This window comes from Lucilia sericata, unplaced genomic scaffold, assembly GCF_015586225.1.
Source record: "Lucilia sericata isolate MDLA Ls3-8-SP2 unplaced genomic scaffold, ASM1558622v1 Contig000179F_arrow, whole genome shotgun sequence".
In the NCBI taxonomy this organism is placed as follows: domain Eukaryota; kingdom Metazoa; phylum Arthropoda; class Insecta; order Diptera; family Calliphoridae; genus Lucilia; species Lucilia sericata.
Window position 1 is genome coordinate 390,787 of NW_023994207.1, and position 24,214 is coordinate 415,000.

A 24,214-nucleotide genomic window follows, 5' to 3' on the forward strand; every position below is an offset into this window, starting at 1 on the left:
CAGTTTGTAACCTAGAAAACAAAATATTTTTTACGAGCAGGCCTATCATACGTACATAATATGTGTGTATGTACATTTTAAGTAATCTATCACTGTGTAAAATTGTTACACAAATACCACTAATCTCTGAGATATAATTAATAATAGAATTTATGGTTTATTTTGTTATTTAGAAATATTTAATAAAAAAAACGTTGTTGTAACAAAATTTTGATAAATATTTTTCTTTAGTTCCCCCGATTTCAATTTTATGCATTTATCACATTTATAAATCAAGTGTCCAATTTACAAATAATTTCTTACAGCCAAAAATACAAAATATACTTGTGGATGAAATTATTAGCAAAATATTATTTCATTTTCATTTGAAATTAAAATGATAAAAAAACAAAAATATATAGAAAATATATATTTTTAGAACACCCGCCAACAGACAAAACTCATGATCACAAGAAAAATATTTGAGAAGAAAAATAATAATAATAAAAAAGAAAATGTTAAATAAAATATAAAATGAAATAAAAATTAGTAAAGAAAATAGACAGCTGTTTAGATTTTGCTAGCAGAAGAGAACTGTTGAACTGTTTGGTCAAGGAGGAGGTTTATTTCGAAGATAGAAACTCGACAAAAATAAAATTCAAACGAATTCTACATAAAATCATATTGTTGAGATTTGCATACGTTTATTTGCTTATATTGGTATAAAAAAGTCAAGACACTAGCAAATATTTAATTTTTTTTTTTTGCTATTTGTTTATCTGTTTTATGTTTTTAAATGTTGTTGGTCAATAAATTGGATGACATTCAAAAGCATGTCAATATTTTTCTTGCTGTTCGTTGGGTTTTAAAATTATTTTAAAATAAACTACAGCAACACGAGCAAGAGGTTGCAACGTCATCAATAAGGTAATTAGAATTTGAGTATAAATTTAAATTAAAATTTTAAAATAGAAACAGAACAAAGATCATCTGCAGAAATAAAAATTGCAAATACTTAGATTCGATTAAACGAAACCATGATGTGACAACTCAACATCATCATTTATTATACAAAGAAATTCAAAGAAATAAATATTGTTTCTGTATTTGAAAATAAACTGCATCAAAATATTTAGCCAGACTAACAATTTAGAGGTGAGAGGAAAACTTTACAAAACTAAAAGTAAAAAAACTTTTAAATACATTTAGCAAAGATTTTGTAAAAAAATCTGTTGTTTCAATTTATTTACCTTAAATGTGATTTACAATTTTGAGTTAACTATGTTTTTTGTTACTAGTTTTTGTGTGAATTGTTTGGGTTTACTTTTTTTCAAATAATAAACAATTTTCAGGTAACAAGGCAAAAAAGTTAAAACAAAAATTCTTTAAAATCAACTGAAAACCTATAAAAATATCAAATATAATTTGACATTCACATACATATTTACAAACACACTTGAACATTAATCCTATATACAAAAAAAAATATTTTAAAAACGACTTTATTTATCTGTTGCTATGGACTTTTAGAGAATTAAGTTAAGTTCTAGTTCGGTTCTAGTTCAGTTCTAGTTCAGTTCTAGTTCAGTTCTAGTTCAGTTCTAGTTCAGTTCTAGTTCAGTTCTAGTTCAGTTCTAGTTCAGTTCTAGTTCAGTTCTAGTTCAGTTCTAGTTCAGTTCTAGTTCAGTTCTAGTTCAATTCTAGTTCAGTTCTAGTTCAGTTCTAGTTCAGTTCTAGTTCAGTTCTAGTTCAGTTCTAGTTCAGTTCTAGTTCAGTTCTAGTTCAGTTCTAGTTCAGTTCTAGTTCAGTTCTAGTTCAGTTCTAGTTCAGTTCTAGTTCAGTTCTAGTTCAGTTCTAGTTCAGTTCTAGTTCAGTTCTAGTTCAGTTCTAGTTCAGTTCTAGTTCAGTTCTAGTTCAGTTCTAGTTCAGTTCTAGTTCAGTTCTAGTTCAGTTCTAGTTCAGTTCTAGTTCAGTTCTAGTTCAGTTCTAGTTCAGTTCTAGTTCAGTTCTAGTTCAGTTCTAGTTCAGTTCTAGTTCAGTTCAGTTCTAGTTCAGTTTTAGTTCAGTTCTAGTTCAGTTCTAGTTCAGTTCTAGTTAAGTTCTAGTTCAGTTCTAGTTCAGTTCTAGTTCAGTTTTAGTTCAGTTCTAGTTCAGTTTTAGTTCAGTTCTAGTTCAGTACGTACATAGTTTATACTGTACAACCCTGGCGAACGACTTCTTTAACGATCACCGATTTCTACAAGAAATAGACCACAGATATAACACGAGAAGACGAGCGCAAGGAAGATATAAAGTGAAGCGCTTCTTTAATGAGTATGGGAGAAACACCCTAGAGTCGCTTTACCAAATATTCTGAACAAAATCCCAATTGGAGCTATAAATACAAGAAACAAATTTCTAAGAAAGAAACTTATACAGGCCTTTTTGATCAGATCGCAATGAAATAATGTTAATCTTAAACTTAATAAATTATTTATATATATGTTTCCTGCTGTCAAGCCATATGGCTTAGCGGACTTAGTATTAAGAATATATTGTACCTTTAAATACTTGAATTGAATAAAGTGAATATATATGAAAAAAAAAAGTTCTAGTTCAGTTCTAGTTCAGTTCTTATTCAGTTCTAGTTCAGTTCAGTTCTAGTTCTAGTTCAGTTCTAGTTCAGTTCTAGTTCAGTTCTAGTTCAGTTCTAGTTCAGTTCTAGTTCAGTTCTAGTTCAGTTCTAGTTCAGTTCTAGTTCAGTTCTAGTTCAGTTCTAGTTCAGTTCTAGTTAGTTCAGTTCTAGTTCAGTTCTAGTTCAGTTCTAGTTCAGTTCTAGTTCAGTTCTAGTTCAGTTCTAGTTCAGTTCTAGTTCAGTTCTAGTTCAGTTCTAGTTCAGTTCTAGTTCAGTTCTAGTTCAATCTATGATAAGTGAATACTCATACGTTTATTTATTTTGTTTTACATACCCCAGCTAGCATTTGGAAGATTGTTGGATGATTAATCAGTAAACTGACTCATTTTTGACTCCTTTTGATGACCTAAACGTGATTAATAAATTGAGCGCTTAAAAAATGATTCGAAAATGATCCCGATATATGATTGAAAACTGATTATTTGAAAAACAATAACAAAACGTATAGCAATCATAGATTGATCATACTGGTGTTTAAAACAGAGAATGAAAATAAACTAAACGAAACGTTTGCAATTGTTTTGTTTTGATCTTTGCAGTGAGTAAAACAGAAACAAAACCAAAACAACAAAAACGATTTTCTCATTTGGTTTTGTATTGTTTTTGCTTTTGAGCACATCATTTACATTAACTCAAATGTACGCAGATAGAAAAGAAAACAATGGGAGCAAAACTGAAATTTTTCGAGCAAAACATTTTCGCAAACCCCAGCGGATTTTTTTCCACATACATCTACCATCTGAGACCAAATACAATGTAGATGCGACTAATCCAAAGTCTGTATTCAATTCCAACTTACATTTACACAGCGATGGCCTAGGCCGTACGATGGGTCCAACTCTACCGACATTGTTGGCGAAGGTCGGATGAGTACACATGAAACGAAAAAACAATAACGAAAAAACAAAACTTTTCCCAGCAGCGGCTGGGAATCGAACCAAGGGACACTCATATTTCATGTTTCGTGATCAACGCGCTAACCACTTAAGCCACATCACATATAATAATAATTGAGTCGAATGTTAGTTTTATGCTACTAACACCTTTTTCAGATTAGTCCAATCCTACCGACATTGTAAGCGAAGTTCAGATGGGTAAAATAAATTGAAAAAAAAGGAATAAAAAAACGAGATGAAATAAATGTGCATTTAATTTTACAATAGAATAGGAATAATACTGATCTGAATCGGATGCCAGTTGTAAGCTCTTCACAAAATTTTCCGTTTTGCTCATATACAGAACGATTTAAAAATTTTTAAAAGTTTTGTACATTATGGAAACGTTTGCGAAATGTTTCGTTTGTTTTCATAATCTGGTTTAAAATATGATTGTTTTAATAACTTATTTTGTGATCATATTTCGAGCAGTTGGAAAATTGTTTCTTGTGTAATTGTTTTTGTTTGTAATGGAATAGCAATACTTACACTTAAAAATGACTCAAAAACTATTCAAAAATGAGTCGAAACTGATTAGAAAATGGGCTCCGAAAAGACTCTTTTAGAAGAGTTGGCAAACAAGTTTGTGTGGCCTAAAATAAGTTGATATAATTCTCATTTGTGTAATATTTATAAAGTCGATTTTCTGTCAAGGAAATTGAAATTATATTATGCTTTAATTATAATAATTTTATATGTTTACTGATCTTCTACGGAAGATAGTTGGGTGAATAATCACTAAACTAAGTCTTAATAATTCCAATTATTGTTTAAAATCTGATTTATTTGAAAAACAATAACAAAATCACAAATAGGTCTTCCAGGTGTTCGAAATTTGATTGTTTATAAATTTATTTTGTAGTTACATTTCGAGCAGTCGGAAGATCAAAAAGTGTTATCTGTTGTATTGTATTTGTCTGTAGCAAAGAAAAGGACTCAAAAATTACTATAATATGATTCGAAAATAATTCTAAAACGACTAGTAAATCGGCTAATTAATGACTCAAAAAGATTAAAAAATGAGTCAGAACTGATCAGAAGTGGGGCTCATAAAAGACTCGTTTAGAAGAGTCTCGGGTAGAGTACCATTTTCTCCCGACGAATGTATCATTTATGATCAGAAAAAGAGCGCATATATGATCATTTTAATCGTGCAGAAGAGTCATAAATGACTCGAATGCGATCAAAAATTTCAAAAAATGTTAGCTGGGACGTTTTCTATTAATTCCTTTAAACACTTGGTGTTATTTTTCTCAACAAAATAAAAATGCATACAATAAATAAAAAAGGAAAATAAAACAAAATTTAGTTTTGTTTACATAAATTTAAAGAAAAATTTACAACTATATACAGATATTTGTTTGTTTTTCTACACGATCGTCTGTCCAATCATAAATTCGTCCGTCTGACAGTATCTACATACGTACAGACTTAGTTTGGGTATGCAAAAAGGAACCATTGGATGTTTATTAAATATTTATAAAAGTAAAACCAAACATTTATAGAAAAAGAAACACCTTCATCAAGTTTTAGCATTTTCTTTATTTTTATACATATTCCAACAACAGACAGTAGAAGAAATACAACCAAAAAGATATATATATATATATATGTATTTATTCGATAATGACGAGTATGATGTTGATGTTGTTTGATTTTAATGTCTAAACAAAACGAACAAATTAAAATTTTTATTAAAAATGCATACAAACAAATAAAAAGAACAGACAGACACATACCCACAGACATTAACAGTAGCAAATGTTAAAATATAATTCATTCGTCGTCTGCCAGGGGTATTTTCTGTCGGGATAACGTTGAGAAAATAAAACTTTGTATAAAAACACATATAAATGTCTATTTAACACATTGTTTTCGGGCAGCAACGGCATCGGGGCTATAAACGGCATCAGTTTGTTTGTGTTTGTTTTTTCTTTTTTGTGGAGAAGGTGGAAAATTTATCTTTTGTTTTTAGTTTAAAAAAACTTGTCAAAATGAAAAAAAACAAAATCAATATACCCCCCATCTTTTTTGATGGTGGGTATAAAAACTGACAACTATTTAAACGTATAAAGTTTTTTATAGTAATTTTGGTTTCTGTAAACACGCTTAAAGCTTTTTTAGGGCTTTTTTATTGCAAAAAGTGCATTTTTAAATGAAAGATTAAAGATTTTGAATTACTTTTATTTTTCTTTATATTTATAGTTCTATAACATTTTAGTTCAGTTTTAGTTCAGTTCTAGTTCAGTTTTAGTTCAGTTCTAGTTCAGTTCTAATTCAGTTATAATTCAGTTCAAGTTCAATTTTAGTTCAGTTCTAGTTCAGTTTTAGTTCAGTTCTAGTTCAGTTCTAGTTCAGTTCTGGTTCAGTTCTAGTTCAGTTCTAGTTCAGTTCTAGCTCAGTTCTAGTTCAGTTCTAGTTCAGTTCTAGTTCAGTTCTAGTTCAGTTCTAGTTCAGTTCTAGTTCAGTTCTAGTTCAGTTCTAGTTCAGTTCTATTTCAGTTCAAGTTTAGTACTTGCGTAGTACTTGTTCAATTTTATTTTAGTTTTCCTTTAGTTCTGGTTCAATTCAAGTGAATGAAATTTCTTATAATTTTAGTTTTTATAAATAAAATAATCCATTATGTACTAATGTTCATTTTCTTGCTTTTTTCAGGACAAACACCAAATAAATAAAGCCTCAACCAAACATGGCCTGAAAAAAAGTTTGAACTGAACGAAAATAAAACGTGAAGCAAACCAACTGTTTAACAACGCACCCGAAATAACGCTACACAACTATCGAAAGAATTAAAAGATAAACAAAAACTTAAACATTTCAAATTGGCAATTAACTTTTGGACAAGTGCAACTAAACAAATTAACAAAAGAAAAAATATAAGAAATAAATTGAAGCCAAATACTAATCAACGAAGACAAAATTCAGCCAAATAAAATTCAAAGCAAAGCTTTTAATTTAATAAACAAAAACAGATCAAATGTAGTAGTGATGAGTATAATGCTTAATAGTTTATAGCGCACGCATCAATATCCCCAAAAATCAAATTAAAAAAAATATCACTAAAAAAGAGTAATTAACAAAAAATTAAAAAAGCACTTTTACTCTCAAATAAAAAACACACAAAAAGCACACACACTGTTTAGCTCGCCCGCTCTCTTCCACTCATTAAGCAATTTAGCTGCAAGCACCCATATTTTGCTGTGAGATATTTAGAAAAAAAAATAAAAGCATCAAAGCTTTCTTCCATTTTAATCCTTTACAAAAGAAACAAACAAAAAACTATATACAACAACAACATATGAGAGAATTAATTATAAAAAGAATACAACTACAAAAACACCACCACAACAATACACAATAGAGATTATTATAATTGATCACTTGCCACACACGCTCGCTCTCTCTCTCGCTGACGTGACGAAATCACTTCATTATTGAACCAGAGATACTGCATAGAAATTACAGAAACAAACGTGTTCAAACTAAACGAACGAATCCTTAATCAAGCGATCTTGCCCATCCAGCCAGCCTGATCCAACCTACTGTTTCCCCCACAAAAAGGCCAACAAGTCATAAAGCTTATCAAATCAAACGAAAGCTTCTTCTAACCGTCCATATTAATTTTTATTAATGAAACGCTTATCTCCAAAATCAAAAATATTTCAAATTTCTAGAGATCTATACTAAACATAAATACAATTACCGCTACCACTTTAGGTGTGATTTGAAAACCAACATTGTGGTCAATTTTGTGTTTGAAAACCCATCAAGAAAATTACAAAATTTGGCCAACAATTGAGTTTGTGTAAGGAAAACACCCCAAGAGACTATACAAGTAATAGGTGTTTTCCCTTCCAAACTCCTCCACCAGCAACAACAAGAAAAACCATAATTATTTAAACAATAACAATCAGTACAAAAACAAATTTATCAAATTAAACATGGGTTTAATACGAAAACGGTTTTCACACCTGCATATAATCGTAGCACTATGTGTGCTCTTGGCGTCTTGCACAATAACGCTCACACTAGCTGCCGATGATACTAATGACAATGATCCATCTGATGATAATCAGACTCTTCTACAAAAAGTCACAACACTGCGAGCAGTTATCGAAGGTGATGCGGACGATGACGACAACGATGTAAATGGTGATGACGATGATGATGACGATTCAATATCACTGTCCTCGTCCAAGTCGCCAGCCAACAGCTCATTAGCGCTGCCGCAGACGTCATCTAGTGATGTGCAGTGCAGTGAAGGTCTTGTTGTTCCGATGTGGATGCCTCAGACCAATCTTAGTACTGGAGATCGGGTTGCACGAGGCTTGGTTTACTTTTTCATCATGATCTACCTGTTTATCGGCGTTTCAATTGTATCCGATCGCTTTATGGCAGCAATTGAAGTGATCACGTCCAAGGAAAAGGAGGTGGTGATAAAGAAGAAGAATGGCGAGAAACAAATTGTGGTGGTTCGTGTCTGGAACGAGACAGTGGCTAACTTGACGCTGATGGCATTGGGTTCCAGTGCCCCCGAAATTCTACTGTCTGTGATTGAAATGTTTGCCAAGAACTTTGAAGCGGGCGATTTGGGCCCTGGTACCATTGTGGGTTCGGCGGCCTATAACTTATTTGTGATCATAGCGCTGTGTGTGTTTGTAGTGCCCGATGGCGAGGTACGCAAGATCAAACATTTACGGGTGTTCTTTGTCACTGCTTCGTGGTCGGTGTTTGCCTATATATGGCTGTATCTGATTTTGGCCCAAATCTCTCCCGGCCGTGTCGAGGTCTGGGAGGGTCTGCTGACGTTTATGTTCTTCCCTGCCACTGTGCTGACCGCCTACATAGCCGACCGTCGTCTCTTGATCTACAAATACCTAGATAAAAATTATCGCATGAATAAGCGTGGCGTTATTGTGAGCGCTGAGGGCGACGCAGCGCTCGAAATGAATCAACAGGACGAAATCAAACAGCTGGAGGAGACTGAAGAGATGAAGGACTTTGAGGAAGCCCGGCGTGAATACATTTCATTGTTAAAGGACTTGCGCAAGAAATATCCACAAAGTGATCTGGAGCAATTAGAAATGATGGCTCAGGAGCAAATGATTAACCGTGGTCCCAAGTCCAGAGCCTTCTATCGCATCCAAGCTACACGTAAAATGATGGGTAGTGGCAACATAATGCGCAAGATTCAAGAGCGTGCTCAAAGTGATCTCAGCGAGGTCAAGGCTCAACTGCAGCGGGTGGACGTCAATGTCGACGAAGAGGAGGCCGCCCTTAGGGTGTTCTTCGAGCCCGGCCATTACACGGTAATGGAAAGCTGCGGTGAATTCGAATTACGTGTAGTACGACGTGGCGATCTATCTGGCTATACCACGGTCGAATTTCAAACCGAAGATGGTAGTGCCGAAGCCGGCAGTGATTATGTGGGTAAAAAAGGTGTTCTCACCTTCCCACCCGGTGTCGATGAACAACGTTTCAAGATCGAAGTCATCGACGACGATGTGTTCGAGCAGGATGAACATTTCTATGTTCGTCTTAGCAATCCTTCGGAGCCGGCTATATTGTCCGTTCCCAAAGTGGCCACAGTTATGATTTTGGATGATGATCATGCTGGTATTTTCGCTATTTGCCAAAAAGATCACGAATTGGTTGAATCGGCTGGTTCGTATGAACTGAAAGTGCAACGTTATTCGGGTGCGCGTGGCAAAGTTATCATCCCCTATTGGACGGAGGATGGTACGGCCAAGGGTGGCAAAGACTATGAACCGCAACAAGGAGAATTGGTGTTTGAAAATAATGAAACTGAGTAAGTATTTTTCTTTCTTTTTTTAACTTTATTAGAAAAAACTGGTTAAAAGTATCTAGAGATTTGTTGTCATTTGTTTGACATCGTTTGGTCCTAGTTCAGTTATAATTCAATGACATTGGTAATATTAACCTTCTATTGCAAATTAATGAGAAAATGCCCGTTGATTTAGCGATCTTTTCGTAGAGTCTAGCTGCTCTTTCTCCGCCAATAAGCTTTAAGCCATAATTATAGGGAAACCTTGTACTTGTAGTAATTACGATTTATAAATCAATCATGTTTGATCAGTGCGAATTCCCACTCTCTATTATATTTAAAATTTTTCAAAGTGTCCTTGCTTGTGTCGCCAGTAAATGGGAAAAACAATTTTATATTTTTCTTTTTGTTTTATGTGTGGGCTGAGAAGGAAGACATAAAACTGAATTATCCATAACATACTTATAGTCAGTCACCATCATCATTTATACTAACTAGAAAAACTTCATTAAAACCAAATAGACATTTATTACGACAAATAACCTTGAAGTTGCTTTGGCTATTATAGATAAGTTACTTTCCTTTGAAACTTTCCATGGCATTTCGTTCTTCTGCCAATCCCGATGATTATGATGTTGACGATGGTGACCAAAAGTTATTTGTACCATGGCTGTAAATATTTATAATTAAGATTTCCAAACACGACAAAGTCGTCACTCAAAAAACAAAAGAAATGACATAATTTTTTGTGTTTGTTTGTAGTACGGGCTAAAATCGTTAAAAAATATATGTACATATGTATGTATGTATGTATGGATATAAAAACAACGGGGTCATATGGTCATACATATGTAGGCTTTTAGGCGTTTATTTGCGTTTCTTTGGTATTAAATTTGTTGCTCGCAAAAATGTAAAACAGCGCAATAGAAAAGAGTAGACAGAGTATTGTAAAGGGAAGTTGAAAACTGGAAAAGGCAAAGTTACAGGATTTCCGGTCAATGTCACATATTTAATTATATTTTTTTACTTAGATTGTAGTTGTTTTATTTTGAAAAAAAATCACACATAAAAAAAATATATAAAATAAGATATTTTAAAGTAAATTTCATATTTCTTCATTCATTACGATTTTTTTCTTTAATTAAACAATAAAATTCCATGAATTTCAACGCCAACAAATATTAACACATGTTCATGATTTTGCTAAATGTTTCCCTCCACATTTTTCAATTAGTGGAGATCAAAAATTTCAGAAATACATATTAATTAATAATAATTGAACTTGAAATAATAAACCAACAGAAATATTTCACAAATCAAATTTAAATGTCGAAATTAATTTTTTCATTTTCGTCTTGAGGTAGACATTAATTGCAAATTGAAATATTAAAAGAAATATTAACAATTTGTTTACATGGTTTATATATTTATACAAACATACGTTTTTGAAAATTTTATTTATTTATTCTTTTATTGGCAAATAATGTATTAGTGCACAATCGTTCATTTAACATTTTAACCCTTTAACACATAATTCCTCTTAAATGTAGAAGTTCTTCAAAAAATACAATGATGTTGAGAAAAGAAGTCACGTAGATTATGCCAAAAATTATTGTAGCCCATATGCATTAAAGGGTTAATGCCAACTAGGTGTGTTAACAACACAAAAAATTTCTAATTCTATTTCACTCTAGTTCATTTCTGGTTCAATTCTAGTTCAGTTCCAGTTCAGTTCAGTTCTAGTTCTAGTTCAGTTCTAGTTCAGTTCTAGTTCAGTTCTAGTTCAGTTCTAGTTCAGTTCTAGTTCAGTTCTAGTTCAGTTCTAGTTCAGTTTAGTTCAGTTCTAGTTCAGTTCTAGTTCAGTTCTAGTTCAGTTCTAGTTCAGTTAGTTCAGTTCTAGTTCAGTTCTAGTTCAGTTCTAGTTCAGTTCTAGTTCAGTTCTAGTTCAGTTCTAGTTCAGTTCTAGTTCAGTTCTAGTTCAGTTCTAGTTCAGTTCAGTTCTAGTTCAGTTCAGTTCTAGTTCAGTTCTAGTGCAGTTCTAGTTCAGTTCTAGTTCAGTTCTAGTTCAGTTCTAGTTCAGTTCTAGTTCAGTTCTAGTTCAGTTCTAGTTCAGTTCTAGTTCAGTTCTAGTTCAGTTCTAGTTCAGTTCTAGTTCAGTTCTAGTTCAGTTCTAGTGCAGTTCTAGTTCAGTTCTAGTTCAGTTCTAGTTCAGTTCTAGTTCAGTTCCAGTTCAGTTCAGTTCTAGTTCAGTTCAGTTCTAGTTCAGTTCTAGTGCAGTTCTAGTTCAGTTCTAGTTCAGTTCTAGTTCAGTTCTAGCTCAGTTCTAGTTCAGTTCTAGTTCAGTTCTAGTTCAGTTCTAGTTCAGTTCTAGTTCAGTTCTAATTCAGTTCTAGTTCAGTTCTAGTTCAGTTCTAGTTCAGTTCTAGTTCAGTTCTTGTTCAGTCCTAGTTCAGTTCTGTTTTAGTTCAGTTCTAGTTCAGTTCTGTTCTAGTTCTGTTCAAGTTCTGTTCTAGTTCTGTTCTAGTTCTGTTCTAGTTCTGTTCTAGTTCTGTTCTAGTTCTGTTCTAGTTCTGTTCTAGTTCTGTTCTAGTTCTGTTCTAGTTCTGTTCTAGTTCTGTTCTAGTTCTGTTCTAGTTCTGTTCTAGTTCTGTTCTAGTACTGTTCTAGTTCTGTTCTAGTTCTGTTCCAGTTCTGTTCTAGTTCTGTTCTAGTTCTGTTCTAGTTCTGTTCTAGTTCTGTTCTAGTTCTGTTCTAGTTCTGTTCTAGTTCTGTTCTAGTTCTGTTCTAGTTCTGTTCTAGTTCTGTTCTAGTTCTGTTCTAGTTCTGTTCTAGTTCTGTTCTAGTTCTGTTCTTGTTCTAGTTCTGTTCTTGTTCTAGTTCTGTACTTTTTCTGTTCTAGTTCTGTTCTACTTCAGTTCTAGTTCAGATCCTGTTAAGTTCGAGACATAATAAAATTATGTTCATAATTTTTGTGTCATCTTGCCATTAATGCTTTTTTTCTACATTGAAACTATATTTCACTTTAATACTTTTGTTATATGTATGTTGTACTATTAGCATTTTTATGCCCTCCACCACCATCAGTGGTGATAGAGGGTATATATAAGTTTGTCGTTCCGTGTGTAACACCAAGAAATATTCATCTAAGACCCAACAAAGTATATATATTCTGGGTCCTTATCAAATTCTGAGTCGATTTAGCTATGTCCGTCTGTCCGTCTGTCTGTGTAAAACACGCTCACGATAAAACTAAGCAATGGAAATCAACCAAATTCCCCTAAAATATTTATTATTATCCTAAGCAGTTTGGTATTGAAAATCAGCAAAATCGGTTCACAACGTAAAAAGTAAAAAATCGGTTCACAACGTAAAAAGTCGCTATCAACACAAAATTTTGTATATGTATATATAATATGAACAGAAATCATACTCTCAACGTAGAACTCAGTCGGTCCACAATTGGTCATAGCTCCCATATAAGGTCCTCTTCCGAAAATCACCTAAGCGCACATATTTCATTGATGAATAAAGTTATTGTGATAAAATTCGACACAAATATGTTTTGTGTACATAAAAATCATTCTACCAAATTTTTTTACGGATCGGTCCATTATTGGTCATAGCTCCCATATAAGGCCCACTTCCGAAAATCATTTAAAAGCACATATTTCATTGTCAAATAAAGATATCTTGATAAAATTTGACACAAATATGTTTAGTCTATATATGAATCACTCTACGAAATTTTTTCCGGATAGGCCCATAATTGGTAATAGCTCCCATATAAAGTCCACTTCGGAAAAATACTTAAACTCATATATTTCATTGAATTATAAAGCTATAGAGATAAAATTCGACACAAATATGTTTTGTATACATACAAATCATTCTGCAAATTTTTTTACGGATCGATCCATTATTGGTCATAGCTCCCATATAAGACCCATTTCCGAAAATCACTTATAAACACATATTTCATTGTCAAATAAAGCTATCCTGATAAAATTTGACATAAATATGTTTTGTCTTTATATGAGTCACTCTACGAAATTTTTTCCGGATAGGCCCATAATTGGTCATAGCTCCCATATAAGGTCCACTTCCGAAAATCACATAAACCATATATCTCATTGAATTATAAAGGTATCGCGATAAAATTCGACACAAATATGTTTTGTGTACATATAAATCATTCTACAACTTTTTTCCCGGATCGGTCCGTTATTGGTCATAGCTCCCATACAAGGTTCACTTCCGAAAATCACTTATTAACACATATTTCATTGTCAAATAAAGTTATGTTGATAAAATTCGACACAAATATGTTTTGTCTTTATATGAATCACCCTACGAAATTTTTTCCGGATAGGCTTCCATATAAAGTCCACTTACAAAAATCACTTAAACGCATATATTTCTTTGAATAAAAAAGCTATCGGGATAAAGTACGACTTAAATATGTTTTGTGAGCATATAAATCATTCTACCAAATTTTTTCCGGATTGGCTCATATATGTTAATAGCTCCTATATAAGGTCCACTTCAAAAAATTCACTTAAACACACATATTTTATTATCAAATAAAGATATCTTGATAAAATTCGACACAAATATGTTTTGTGTAAGATCATAGCTCCTATACATATAAAGTCCACTTCCGAAAATCACCTAAATCACCTTAATTAATAAATCAATTGTAGTAAAATTCGACTTGAATTTTTTTGCCATATAAATCGTTATACGAAATTTTTTCCTTATCGGTCAATTATTTGTCGCACCTCCCATATAAGGACCATTTCCGAAAATTACTCAAATGCACGTTGACAATCGAAGTTATCGAGATAAAATTCGACATAAATATGTATTTTGTATATATAAATCATTCTACGGAATTTTTTTCCCGGATTGGTCCATAGGTTGTCTTAGGTCCATATAAAGTATACTTGTGAAAATCACTTAATACCAATTAATTCGTAATTAAATTATTATATCCGGATAAAATTCAAAATGAGTAAGTTCTGTGTACAGATAAATTATTATATTGAAATGATTTCAAACTGGCCTATTAATACACATTTTTCTCGACGTAATTAAAATTAGTTAGCACCCTCAATACGGAAAAAGAATTGCCATGTTATCTAAAAATTAGATAGTTAAAGGGGTTTTAATAAAAAGTAGCTTGCTGGTGGAGGGTATTTAAGATTCGGCATAGCCGAATATAGCACACTAACTTGTTTTTAATTTTATTTTCCCCCCAATTTTTGTGTATTTAAAACGGTGGCATTGTACGGAAACCATAAAATGTCTATTCTATGAATGTCATGGAAAACACAAAAAAAATACAAAAACGAAAAAAATACTACATTGAAACTAAATCAACAAACTAAAAACACAAAAAAAGAAAAAAATCGAAATAAATTACATGTAATGAAATCAATATTTAGTGGAAAAAAAGAGGTCAAATTAAATTCAATAACCTGATAACAGGTTTTCCATTTTTTATAATAAAAACAACAACATTAAAAAAAATTGGAAAGTAAACTAAAAATAAACTCATTCACTGACAAATTAAACATTGTTAACACGGAAATAAGTTGTTGTTGTTTTTAAATTTTTTTCTTCTAAATTTTGCCAGTTCCCTGCAGTTGTTAAAAGAGTCGATTTACTCCTTTTAGATATTATTATTATTATTAGTAGATAATTAGTTAACTACATAATTGATTTGATTTTATTAGATGCGATGCGATTAGATACGTTCACCTTGTAATACAGATAATCAGTCAGTCATATATTTACATAGGTTTCCGATATAATGTAGTTAGAAATATGTATACATATATTTTGCAGAATCAAAAGTCAATTGCTGATTTGTAATCGAAATGAAGTGTTAAGTATCAGTTAATTCTTAGTTGTAGACAGCCAATACGAACTGCAGGGCTATTGTTCACATGTTTGTGTATATTCGATGTTTACACGCTTGTTTGTATAAGTAATAGTGATATAACATTCTACTAACCCCCCTCTAGCCTTAACATTTATTAACGGCCTTAGAGATACAACACGGACCCCGTATGCAGACTTTGTAGTTACATATGTGTATGTATGTTATATTACATGTTAATGGTTTTGAAAAGTGTGCAGAAGATTAGTTATAGGCGTTTCCATGAGTTTTTACTATAATTATAACAAACAATTTGTGATACTTTACAAAAATTTGATTATGATTATTCTATAACAAATATGATAATTTTCTGTTTTCAATTATCCCTATTTTAAATTTATTTTAATTATATTAAATACGCTTTATCCTGCATTTACTTATTTTATTGTTGTCTTTAAAATACATGTCAAATATTGCATACAACATATGTCCGCTCGTGTCTGTAACAACATTTGTTTTGTTGTAATTCAAACCGGTGGCTTTAACACAATAATCATAAAAAACCGTCTTGTAATCCTCCATACACCGTTTAAAACATTGAAAATAACGACCAAAACACATTTATAGTCCCACAGACATACACATACATATTGTTGTTGCCATCACAGAAATTTCCCTGTATCTCTTTTAGGCAGTATGTTTCACAAATATTAAACCTAGGTCTGCACTATATATCGAGGGACTCAATGAATAAAACAAGTTTCAGTAGAAAAAAACTATTAAATTCGCTAGTTCGTGAAGATTTTCTAAGATCGGTTTTTTCGAAAATATCCATTTAAAAAACAAATAGGAAGTTTTTCATAGCAATATAAAAAAATTATTCCGATCTAATATCGGCTATGCCGAATCTTATATACCCACCATCAAATCATCCTTATTAATAAACTTTCATATTATCGAAGCAATTTTATTATTTATTAGATCTATGTTGAATTTTATTATCATATGTCGATATTAATATGAACATCAGGGAAATATTTGGAAATATTTCGGAATAAATAATATTATTTTTTTTTTTTGGTCCAATATTTATAACCATAAACTGTTTTTTTTAAGAGTGGTTATATGGAGGGTAGAATTAATTATGACCTATCCTCGTCGGTTTATACAATAATTATTTGTATAGAATTTCATCGCTGTACTCGTATCTTTAATTCAGTAATGAGGCTTAAAGTAATTTTCTGAAGGAAACCGATAATGATCTGTCATCGACCGATTCTCATCAAATTCAGTTCAAAAATTTCAGTTCATATAAAACTACCGTAATTTGGTTAAAGTCATTTTATGGAGTAAATCTTATATGAATTATAGACCGATCTTTATAAACTTTTCTACATAAATTATGTTTCGTAAATAAGTTGTTTATTCGAATTTCACCGCCTAAGTCGTGATTTAAGCAAAGTAATTTTACTGAAGTGATCATTTATCGGTCCATCTTCATCAAAGTAGGTAGGAAAATTTCAGTTCCCATAAAACTTATTTATGTTGAATTTCATATATCTAGGCGCCCTTATACTGGGGGTGGGGTCAATTACCCAATACTCCTAAAATTTATAACGATTTCTGTTTGTACAAATATTTTCTATGTCGCATTTTTGAGCCAGTAAGAGCGTTAACATCATTTTCTAATGGGGACCTTAATAGCGGGCGTAGGGTAGAGGCTCATACAAAACTTGTTTATGAGAAATTTTATCGCTGTAGTCGCATTTGAGCGTTACAGCCAGTAATGAGCATTACAGTAATTTTCTGAGGGGGACCTAATATGGAGGGTGGGATCAATTATAGATATATAAAATTTGATAAAGAGTTTTTGGCTAGAAAAAAACTTGTTTATGTAGAATTTCACTATTGTAATCGCATTTTTGAGTCAGTAATGAGCGTTAAAGTCATTTTCTGAAGGGTATCTTATAGGGGGGAAGAGTCAATTATATACTGATCCTCATAATCCAAATTTCATCGCTGTACTCGCAGTATTAAGTTAATAATAAGCGTTAAAGTAATTTTCTGAAGGGGACTTTATATGGGGGATAGAGTCAATTAAGGACAGATCCTTTTAAAATTTGATAAGAGAGCTTTTGGCTAGCACAAAACTTTTTTTATGTAGAATTTTACCGATGTACTCGCATTTTTGAGTCAGTAATGAGCGTTAAAGTCATTTTCTGAAGGGGGCCTTATATTGGGGGTAGGGTCAATTATTAACTTATCCTCATAAAATTTTCGAATTTCAACGCTATAGATGTTTCTTTTAGACAGTACGTTAAAGTCATTTTATGGCGGGTAGGGTCAATTAAAATTTTACAAAGAGAGTTTGAAGTTCTAATAAAACATGTTTGTGCCTAATTTCACCGCTATTGATGCTTCTTTTAGCCAGTTATGAGCCATAAAGTCATTTTCTGAGGGGGGCGTTATATGGAGGCCAGGCGAAATCGTGGACCGATAAAAGTATCTATGCAAAATTTCTGCACGCCAGCTACTTCCATTGGGACTCTACCGTGTTTTCAACAGACAGACGGACATGGCTAGATCGTCTTAGAATCTAATAAGGACCCAGAATATATGTATATACTTTTATGGGTCTTAGAAGAATATTTCTATGTGTTACAAACGGAATGACAAAAACAATATACCCCCCATCTTTTTTGATGGTGGGTATAAAAATATTATATTTTATGCAATTTAATTGAATAAAAGAATCTGTTAAAAAATGCCAGAATATTATTTTTTGCTCCAAAATCAGCATTATATCATAATGAGCGATATCTTGAAAACCATTAGGCCGATTTTAAATATTTTGACAGTTTTTTGTTAAGCATGTTGAAATTAGTAGAAAAACTGATTTTTTAATAGAAAATTTTTCAAACTAATAGAATTTAAAAGTTTTTTTTTTTTTTTTTGGACAAGATAGATCATTTTTTTTAAACAGCGAAATTTCAATGTGCTATAAATTTCATACCAATTTTCCTTTGCCTATAATATTTATATCACGAATGCAGTATTGTTTGCTCAATATTTTGCCATTAGCAGATTTTGAATATAGTCCTTCGATATAAAGTCCCTACATAATAAATAAATTAAATCAATCGCATCTTTAGTGTTTAAAAGTAATCTGCAGTGAAGTCGCGGTTGATGAAAACGCTAGTACTCAGAGTTACCCTGAACTGCAGGGTGCTGTGGTTGAAATACAAATATTGCAGTATTTGTCGCTTAATACAATAACGACAACAATACACAGTGTTTTACACTAGAGTGCCGCAGAATTACATAGAACAAATCTAAATGCACAACTTGAAAACCTAATTGTTAATTTAAATGATTGGCGTAACTTCTTTTCTAATTTACTATTTATAAATACCATAGTTCCTAAAACGGGGAAATTATGTAACATAAACTGAGTTTTTCGGGTCGTTTTTACCCTATTTTCACTTAAGTTTCTCTAGGTTTTTGAATCTGGCAAGGTTTATTTATAGAAGGTGCTTTGCCCACTTTATGAATTTTGAAGATTCTTGCTCTTCCAGATATATGATTCTTTGTATTAACTTCATAAGATTCGAGCTCTATAAATTTCCCAGATATACGAATTTTTGTATTTAATTCACTGGAGCGGTGTCAAGCCCCTATTGCATTACGCCTATTTTATTCTTCAAATGTTACTTATATATCAAAGTTCTTTTGCAAAAGTATTGTGATTATACTAGTTTTCCAGATATAAGAATTTTTGTATATAATTCACAGGGAATGTGCCACACCCCCAGTTATTAGTCCGCCGATTTTTTCCTTAAATTTTCACATGGATGTCAAAGTTGTTCGTGTAAGAACTGAGGATTCTAGATCGAATAGTTTCTCAAATATACGAATTTTTGTATTTAGTTCACATGCGAGGTGTCACGCCCCCTATTGCTAGTCCGCCCATATTTTGTCTTAAATATGCATACTTAAGTGGCTCCGAATAAATTTGAGGACTCTAGGTGTTGTTTTTTTTTTTTCAAATACATACATTTTCTTTATATGGGAGTTGCCACGCTCACTGAATAAAGAAAGGGACTACTGTGTATTCAACTAATTTAGCCAGTGTTTTCTATAAAAATATAAAAATAGGTGTAAGTCCAACTTACTTTGATATTAGTACCTATTTAGAATAAAATGGTATTTGGAAAACAAAATTCTTTCGGAAAAGTTTTTTTTATAAACTGAATAATTCTTAGTTTGTAAACATAAAATATTCCAATTTTTGAGGACTACCCTTGTACTGACATATCACATCATAACACTCTTTGACACCCAGGGCAGCACTCAAATTCAGCAAACACACATAAATATTTCCACACATGCATAGTATAGAGACAACGAAAGGATAGACAAGTTTCTCTATTGTTTTATTTATTGTAAGCTGAATTACAACAACAATGCCTCAATTTAAGGTCTAAATAACTTTCAATAGGTAACAGCAACAACAAGAAAAAAACACAAATAATAGAGAAAAAAAAAACAATAAGAACAATAACCACTACAACCAGGAACACTTTTAACAAACGAAAATCCAGACAACGAACCACATGTTTGGGTCCTCGTTCGTTAATATTTACAAAAATTGTTGTTGTCGTTTTACTAGAGAATAGAGAACAAATAGAAATGTAAACAAGACAACCAAATAAAGGTGCATTTATTAAAGAAAGGACTTGCAAAAAGAGCAAATTGTTTGAGAAAATTGAGAAATTGTACTTTTTTAATATCACAAAGTACTTTAAATAGATTCATTTGCTCAAAATCAACTAAAATTTGTATTATTTGTTAAAAGTTACTGATTTATTCTGAGATCTTTTACATATTTTCCGCTTAGGTACTAACTGTAGTTTTAGAAAAGTACCAATGCATACATCTCTGGTAAAAAAAAACATTTGACAAGTTATCTCATGCATGTTCATGGGGGAGTATTTGGCAACTACAGGTCTCGATTGTATTTCCTGTCTTTAATTTACAAGTTATTTTTGCCTGTTGTTTCCTCATTGTGTGTTGTAGTAGTAACTAGTTATTACCGTTGTTGTAGTAATTGTTGTCAATTATTACTATTGTTTTCAGTCATATCAAAAAATTACAAACCCGCAACAAACAAATAAATAAACAACCTGGTAAATTGGACTGACATAACTGAAAGAACAACTGACTTACTAACTAACTGACAGACAAACAATTCCCAGTCAAATTAAATGAAATACATTCATTCATTCATTCATTCATTCATTCATTCATTCAAATTGCTGATGGCTTCTTCTTTTTTCGGGGTAAAAAATAAATAAAACTATAGTGAATGAATGTTTGAATGAATGAAATGTTTGACATTAAAGTTAAATTCACATTTCATTAACATTCTTTGACTTTCTCTCTTTGTTTGTCTCTTTCACACTACTCGATATATTTGCTTGTTTTTACAGTTCTTATAGCTTTATTTTAATGGTAGACAACAGCCCAGTAGGGGGTACATATCAAATTGTATATGGTGTGAGAGGTTTTATTATTATTTTACCCCTTTTTTGTAGAGTTGTTTGTCGTATCTCTATAAACTAAAATCCAGGGGTGAGAGTAATCTATGGGACTTTCACTTAATTTTCATTTAAACTAACATTAATTATGTTTTTTTTTCTATTTTATTTTGTGTTTATGTGTGCTTTAACACGGAAATTACAAAATCATTTTCACTTTACATTTTCTCAATGTCATTTCTAATACAATTTGTTAGGGCTTTAATGGTAGTGGCTTAATTTTTGGAAACACATGTAGGGAGAGAAATTTAAATGGAAATATTTTTATTGCGACTATTAGTTGTTGGAGAAATTTGCTATGTAATCCAGAATAATGTTAGAGGAGTTTGGTAAAAACTAAAAGCATAAAACTCTGGCTTTGTAGTCGAATAGAAAGTAAACTATTTTAGACTTAATAATGGCGAAATTCTAACAAAACATAATGAAATTTCTCCTCCAAGTGGGCGCGGAGCCACGCCCATATTAAGAAAATATTAAATCCGTATATTTGAGATAATATAACAGTTAGAGTCCCCAAATTTTGTCGGAGCAACTTTAGTATCAATATAATTATTTAGGACAAAAAGTAGGCGGACTAGCATTAGGGGCGTGGCACCTCCCATATAAATTAAATACAAAAATTCGTTTATCTTGGAAACTATTACAGTTAGAATCTTAAAATTTTGCACGAATAACTTTAACATCCATTTAAACATTTTGGGTAATAAATTGTCGGACTACCCATGAGGGGAGCGGCTCCTCCCATATTAATTAAATTACAAAAATTCGTTTATCTGGGAAACTAATGGAACTAAATTCTTCAAATTTTGCACGAAGAACTTAAATATTCATCTGAACATTTTAAAAAAAAAAAGCGGACTTTCACCTGGGGGGCTTGAAGCCCCCGTATGAATTAAATAGAAAAATTCGTATATCTGAGAAAATATTAGAGCTAGAATTCAAATTTTACTTGAAGAATTTTGACATTCATCTGAACATTTAGAGTATAACGGGCGGACTTCAATGGGGAACTTTGCACCTCCCATATGAATTAAATATAAAATTTCGTTTATCTGGGAAACTAATAGAACTTGATTCTTAACATTTTGCACAAATTATTTTAATATTCATCTGAACATTTTTGAGAAAAAGTGCGGGCCCACTGTGAAAGTGAAGTCCCCACTGAGAAACTATAGAGCTATAGAGCTAGAATCTTCAAATTTTACATGAAGAACTTTGACATTCATGGGAACATTTAGAGAATAACGGGCGGACTTTCAAAGGGTGGCACCACATATATGAATTAATTACAAAATTTCGTGTATCTTGGAAACTCTTATATTCTTTAAATTTTTCATAGATAGATAGAAACAGGCGAACTTGAAGTAATTTGCTTGACATCTCTCATATGTAACATATTGTAAATCTGGAAAACTATTGTAGTTAGAATCTTCAAAATCGTTAAGTGTGTTTTTTATTTATACATATTGCTTTTTGAGGGTGGTTTAGCTAGTATATATATATAAAAATGAATGTGTTTGGACTTTAAGACTGCTAAACAGCTGGACCGATTTTCCTGAAATTTTCACATTGTCTGGAAGGAACTAGGTATATGCTTCTTTTTCTTTTAAAATTTCATGTGGACGAAGTGCACGCTCACGTACATAATATGTATTTAAAATCACATATCTCAGAAACTGCAACAGCTAGAGTTCTCAATAGAGATACAAGCCGAATCGGCTCAAATCAACTTCTCAAATTGTGTATGGACAACTTTAACATCCACATGAACATATGGGGGAAAAATGGGCGGACTAGCTATAGTGGGCGTGGCCCTCCCATATAAAGGAAATCTTAAATTAGTATAGTCCTCCAATTTTTCGGAGGACAAAAAATGAGCGGACTAGCAATAGGGGCGTGGCACATCAAATCCGAAGAAATACATCTAGGGCATGTTGTGCGCTCCTTTCCATGAAATAAAAATTTTCTTCAGTATATTATTTTTTAATGTTCAGAAACTCAGTTTCTGGACGTAATTTCTAAGAATTTTCCAATCTTATCTCCGGAATAGCATCACTTCCAAGAATAGCATCACTTCCAAGATTCTAACTTCGTCGAATGCCTGTAAATGGAAAACTTGATGGAAAAAATTCTGTAGAAAGAAAATGTTCGCTAAATATTCTATTAGAATATTTAATAAAAAATTTTCTATAAAATCAATTTTTTTATTAAAGGAAAAACATTACCAAAATATTATTTATATAGAGAAAATGCTAGAAAAATTTGAATTGCAAACGCAATTTTTGTTAATTATTAAATAAACTATATTTTTTTAAATGTTTTCCTTAAGTTCCTTTTTTATACTTGCTGGAGCTTAAAGCAAAACATACAAATGTAGGTGAACGTGTAAATGTAATTCTTTATGTGCAGGAATGAGTGTATTTTTACCAGCGTATTATAGAATGTGAATGACATTAGGATTTTAATTTTTCTATGTCATGCTTAAAGGTGATGATGAGGAAATTATGTATGTGGACAATAAAAACCACACAAACATGCCACACAAATGTAGAAATGTATGTATTTCTAACCATAATTCTTTGCACACACACATACATGAAACAATTTAAGGTAGTCAACACAACATTAAATGAAACGACACACGTTCCAACCAAACAAACAACAAATCGACCAAACTAACCAAACACTCTCTGGACTTGGTTGTAGTGGAAGCATTAAATTTGTTTTTTCCATTAATTATACACACGCATAATTGCATGAAAATTCATGTTGTTAAAAATTTATACGCAATAATAGCACAACAAAAAAATGGTCATTATTGCTGTTTGCTGCCGTTGCTGTTGTAGCTGCTTTTCTTGGCTTAAATGTTAAAAATTATCATTAATTTAAATTAAAAATGACAAAATCTCTCCTAGAGAAAAAAATGGAAAATTTTTGCCATGGGAGGTTTTATTTTTAACATTATTTAACTATTGACCCTTGTTAGGTATTTAAATGAAAAATTAAGCAATAGAAAAAGTTAAATCAAAAGAATTTTTTATTTATTTTTTTTTAGAGTGAAACAAAATAAAACATATTTTAACACCTGTGGCTTTTGGTATTTAACTGTTCATTAATAAAATTAAGTTGCAGGCGGTAAATTATTTATTTATGACATTTGAAAACGTTTTAAAAATTTTATACCTCAAGGAGTTTTAAATAAATTAAAAGCCAGATTTAGGCATTAGTTAAAGTGATTAATGGCAGCAGATAAGTGGACAGTTTGAATTAAATTTTAAAAGCAAGTCACTTAAGTGGATATTAACTAAATTAAAAATGATTTCAAATTGCCACTTTGGTATATAACAACCACCTCAGCTAGAA

The 24,214-nt window shown here is 31.7% G+C and overlaps 1 protein-coding gene across 14 annotated transcripts in view; it reads left to right on the forward strand.

The window, feature by feature from the left end:
• LOC119601628 (sodium/calcium exchanger 3) overlaps positions 1-24,214 on the forward strand; it is a 176,831-nt gene that overhangs the window by 39,270 nt on the left and 113,347 nt on the right. For 13 of the 14 annotated variants that reach the window (XM_037952673.1, XM_037952675.1, XM_037952672.1 and 10 more), the window contains one exon: positions 6,244-9,397. In XM_037952673.1, coding sequence (XP_037808601.1) covers positions 7,530-9,397 — 1,868 coding nt within the window. In that variant the 5' untranslated portion in view covers positions 6,244-7,529. The remainder of the gene's footprint in view (positions 1-6,243; positions 9,398-24,214) is intronic. The other variant, XM_037952676.1, reaches the window with a different exon arrangement.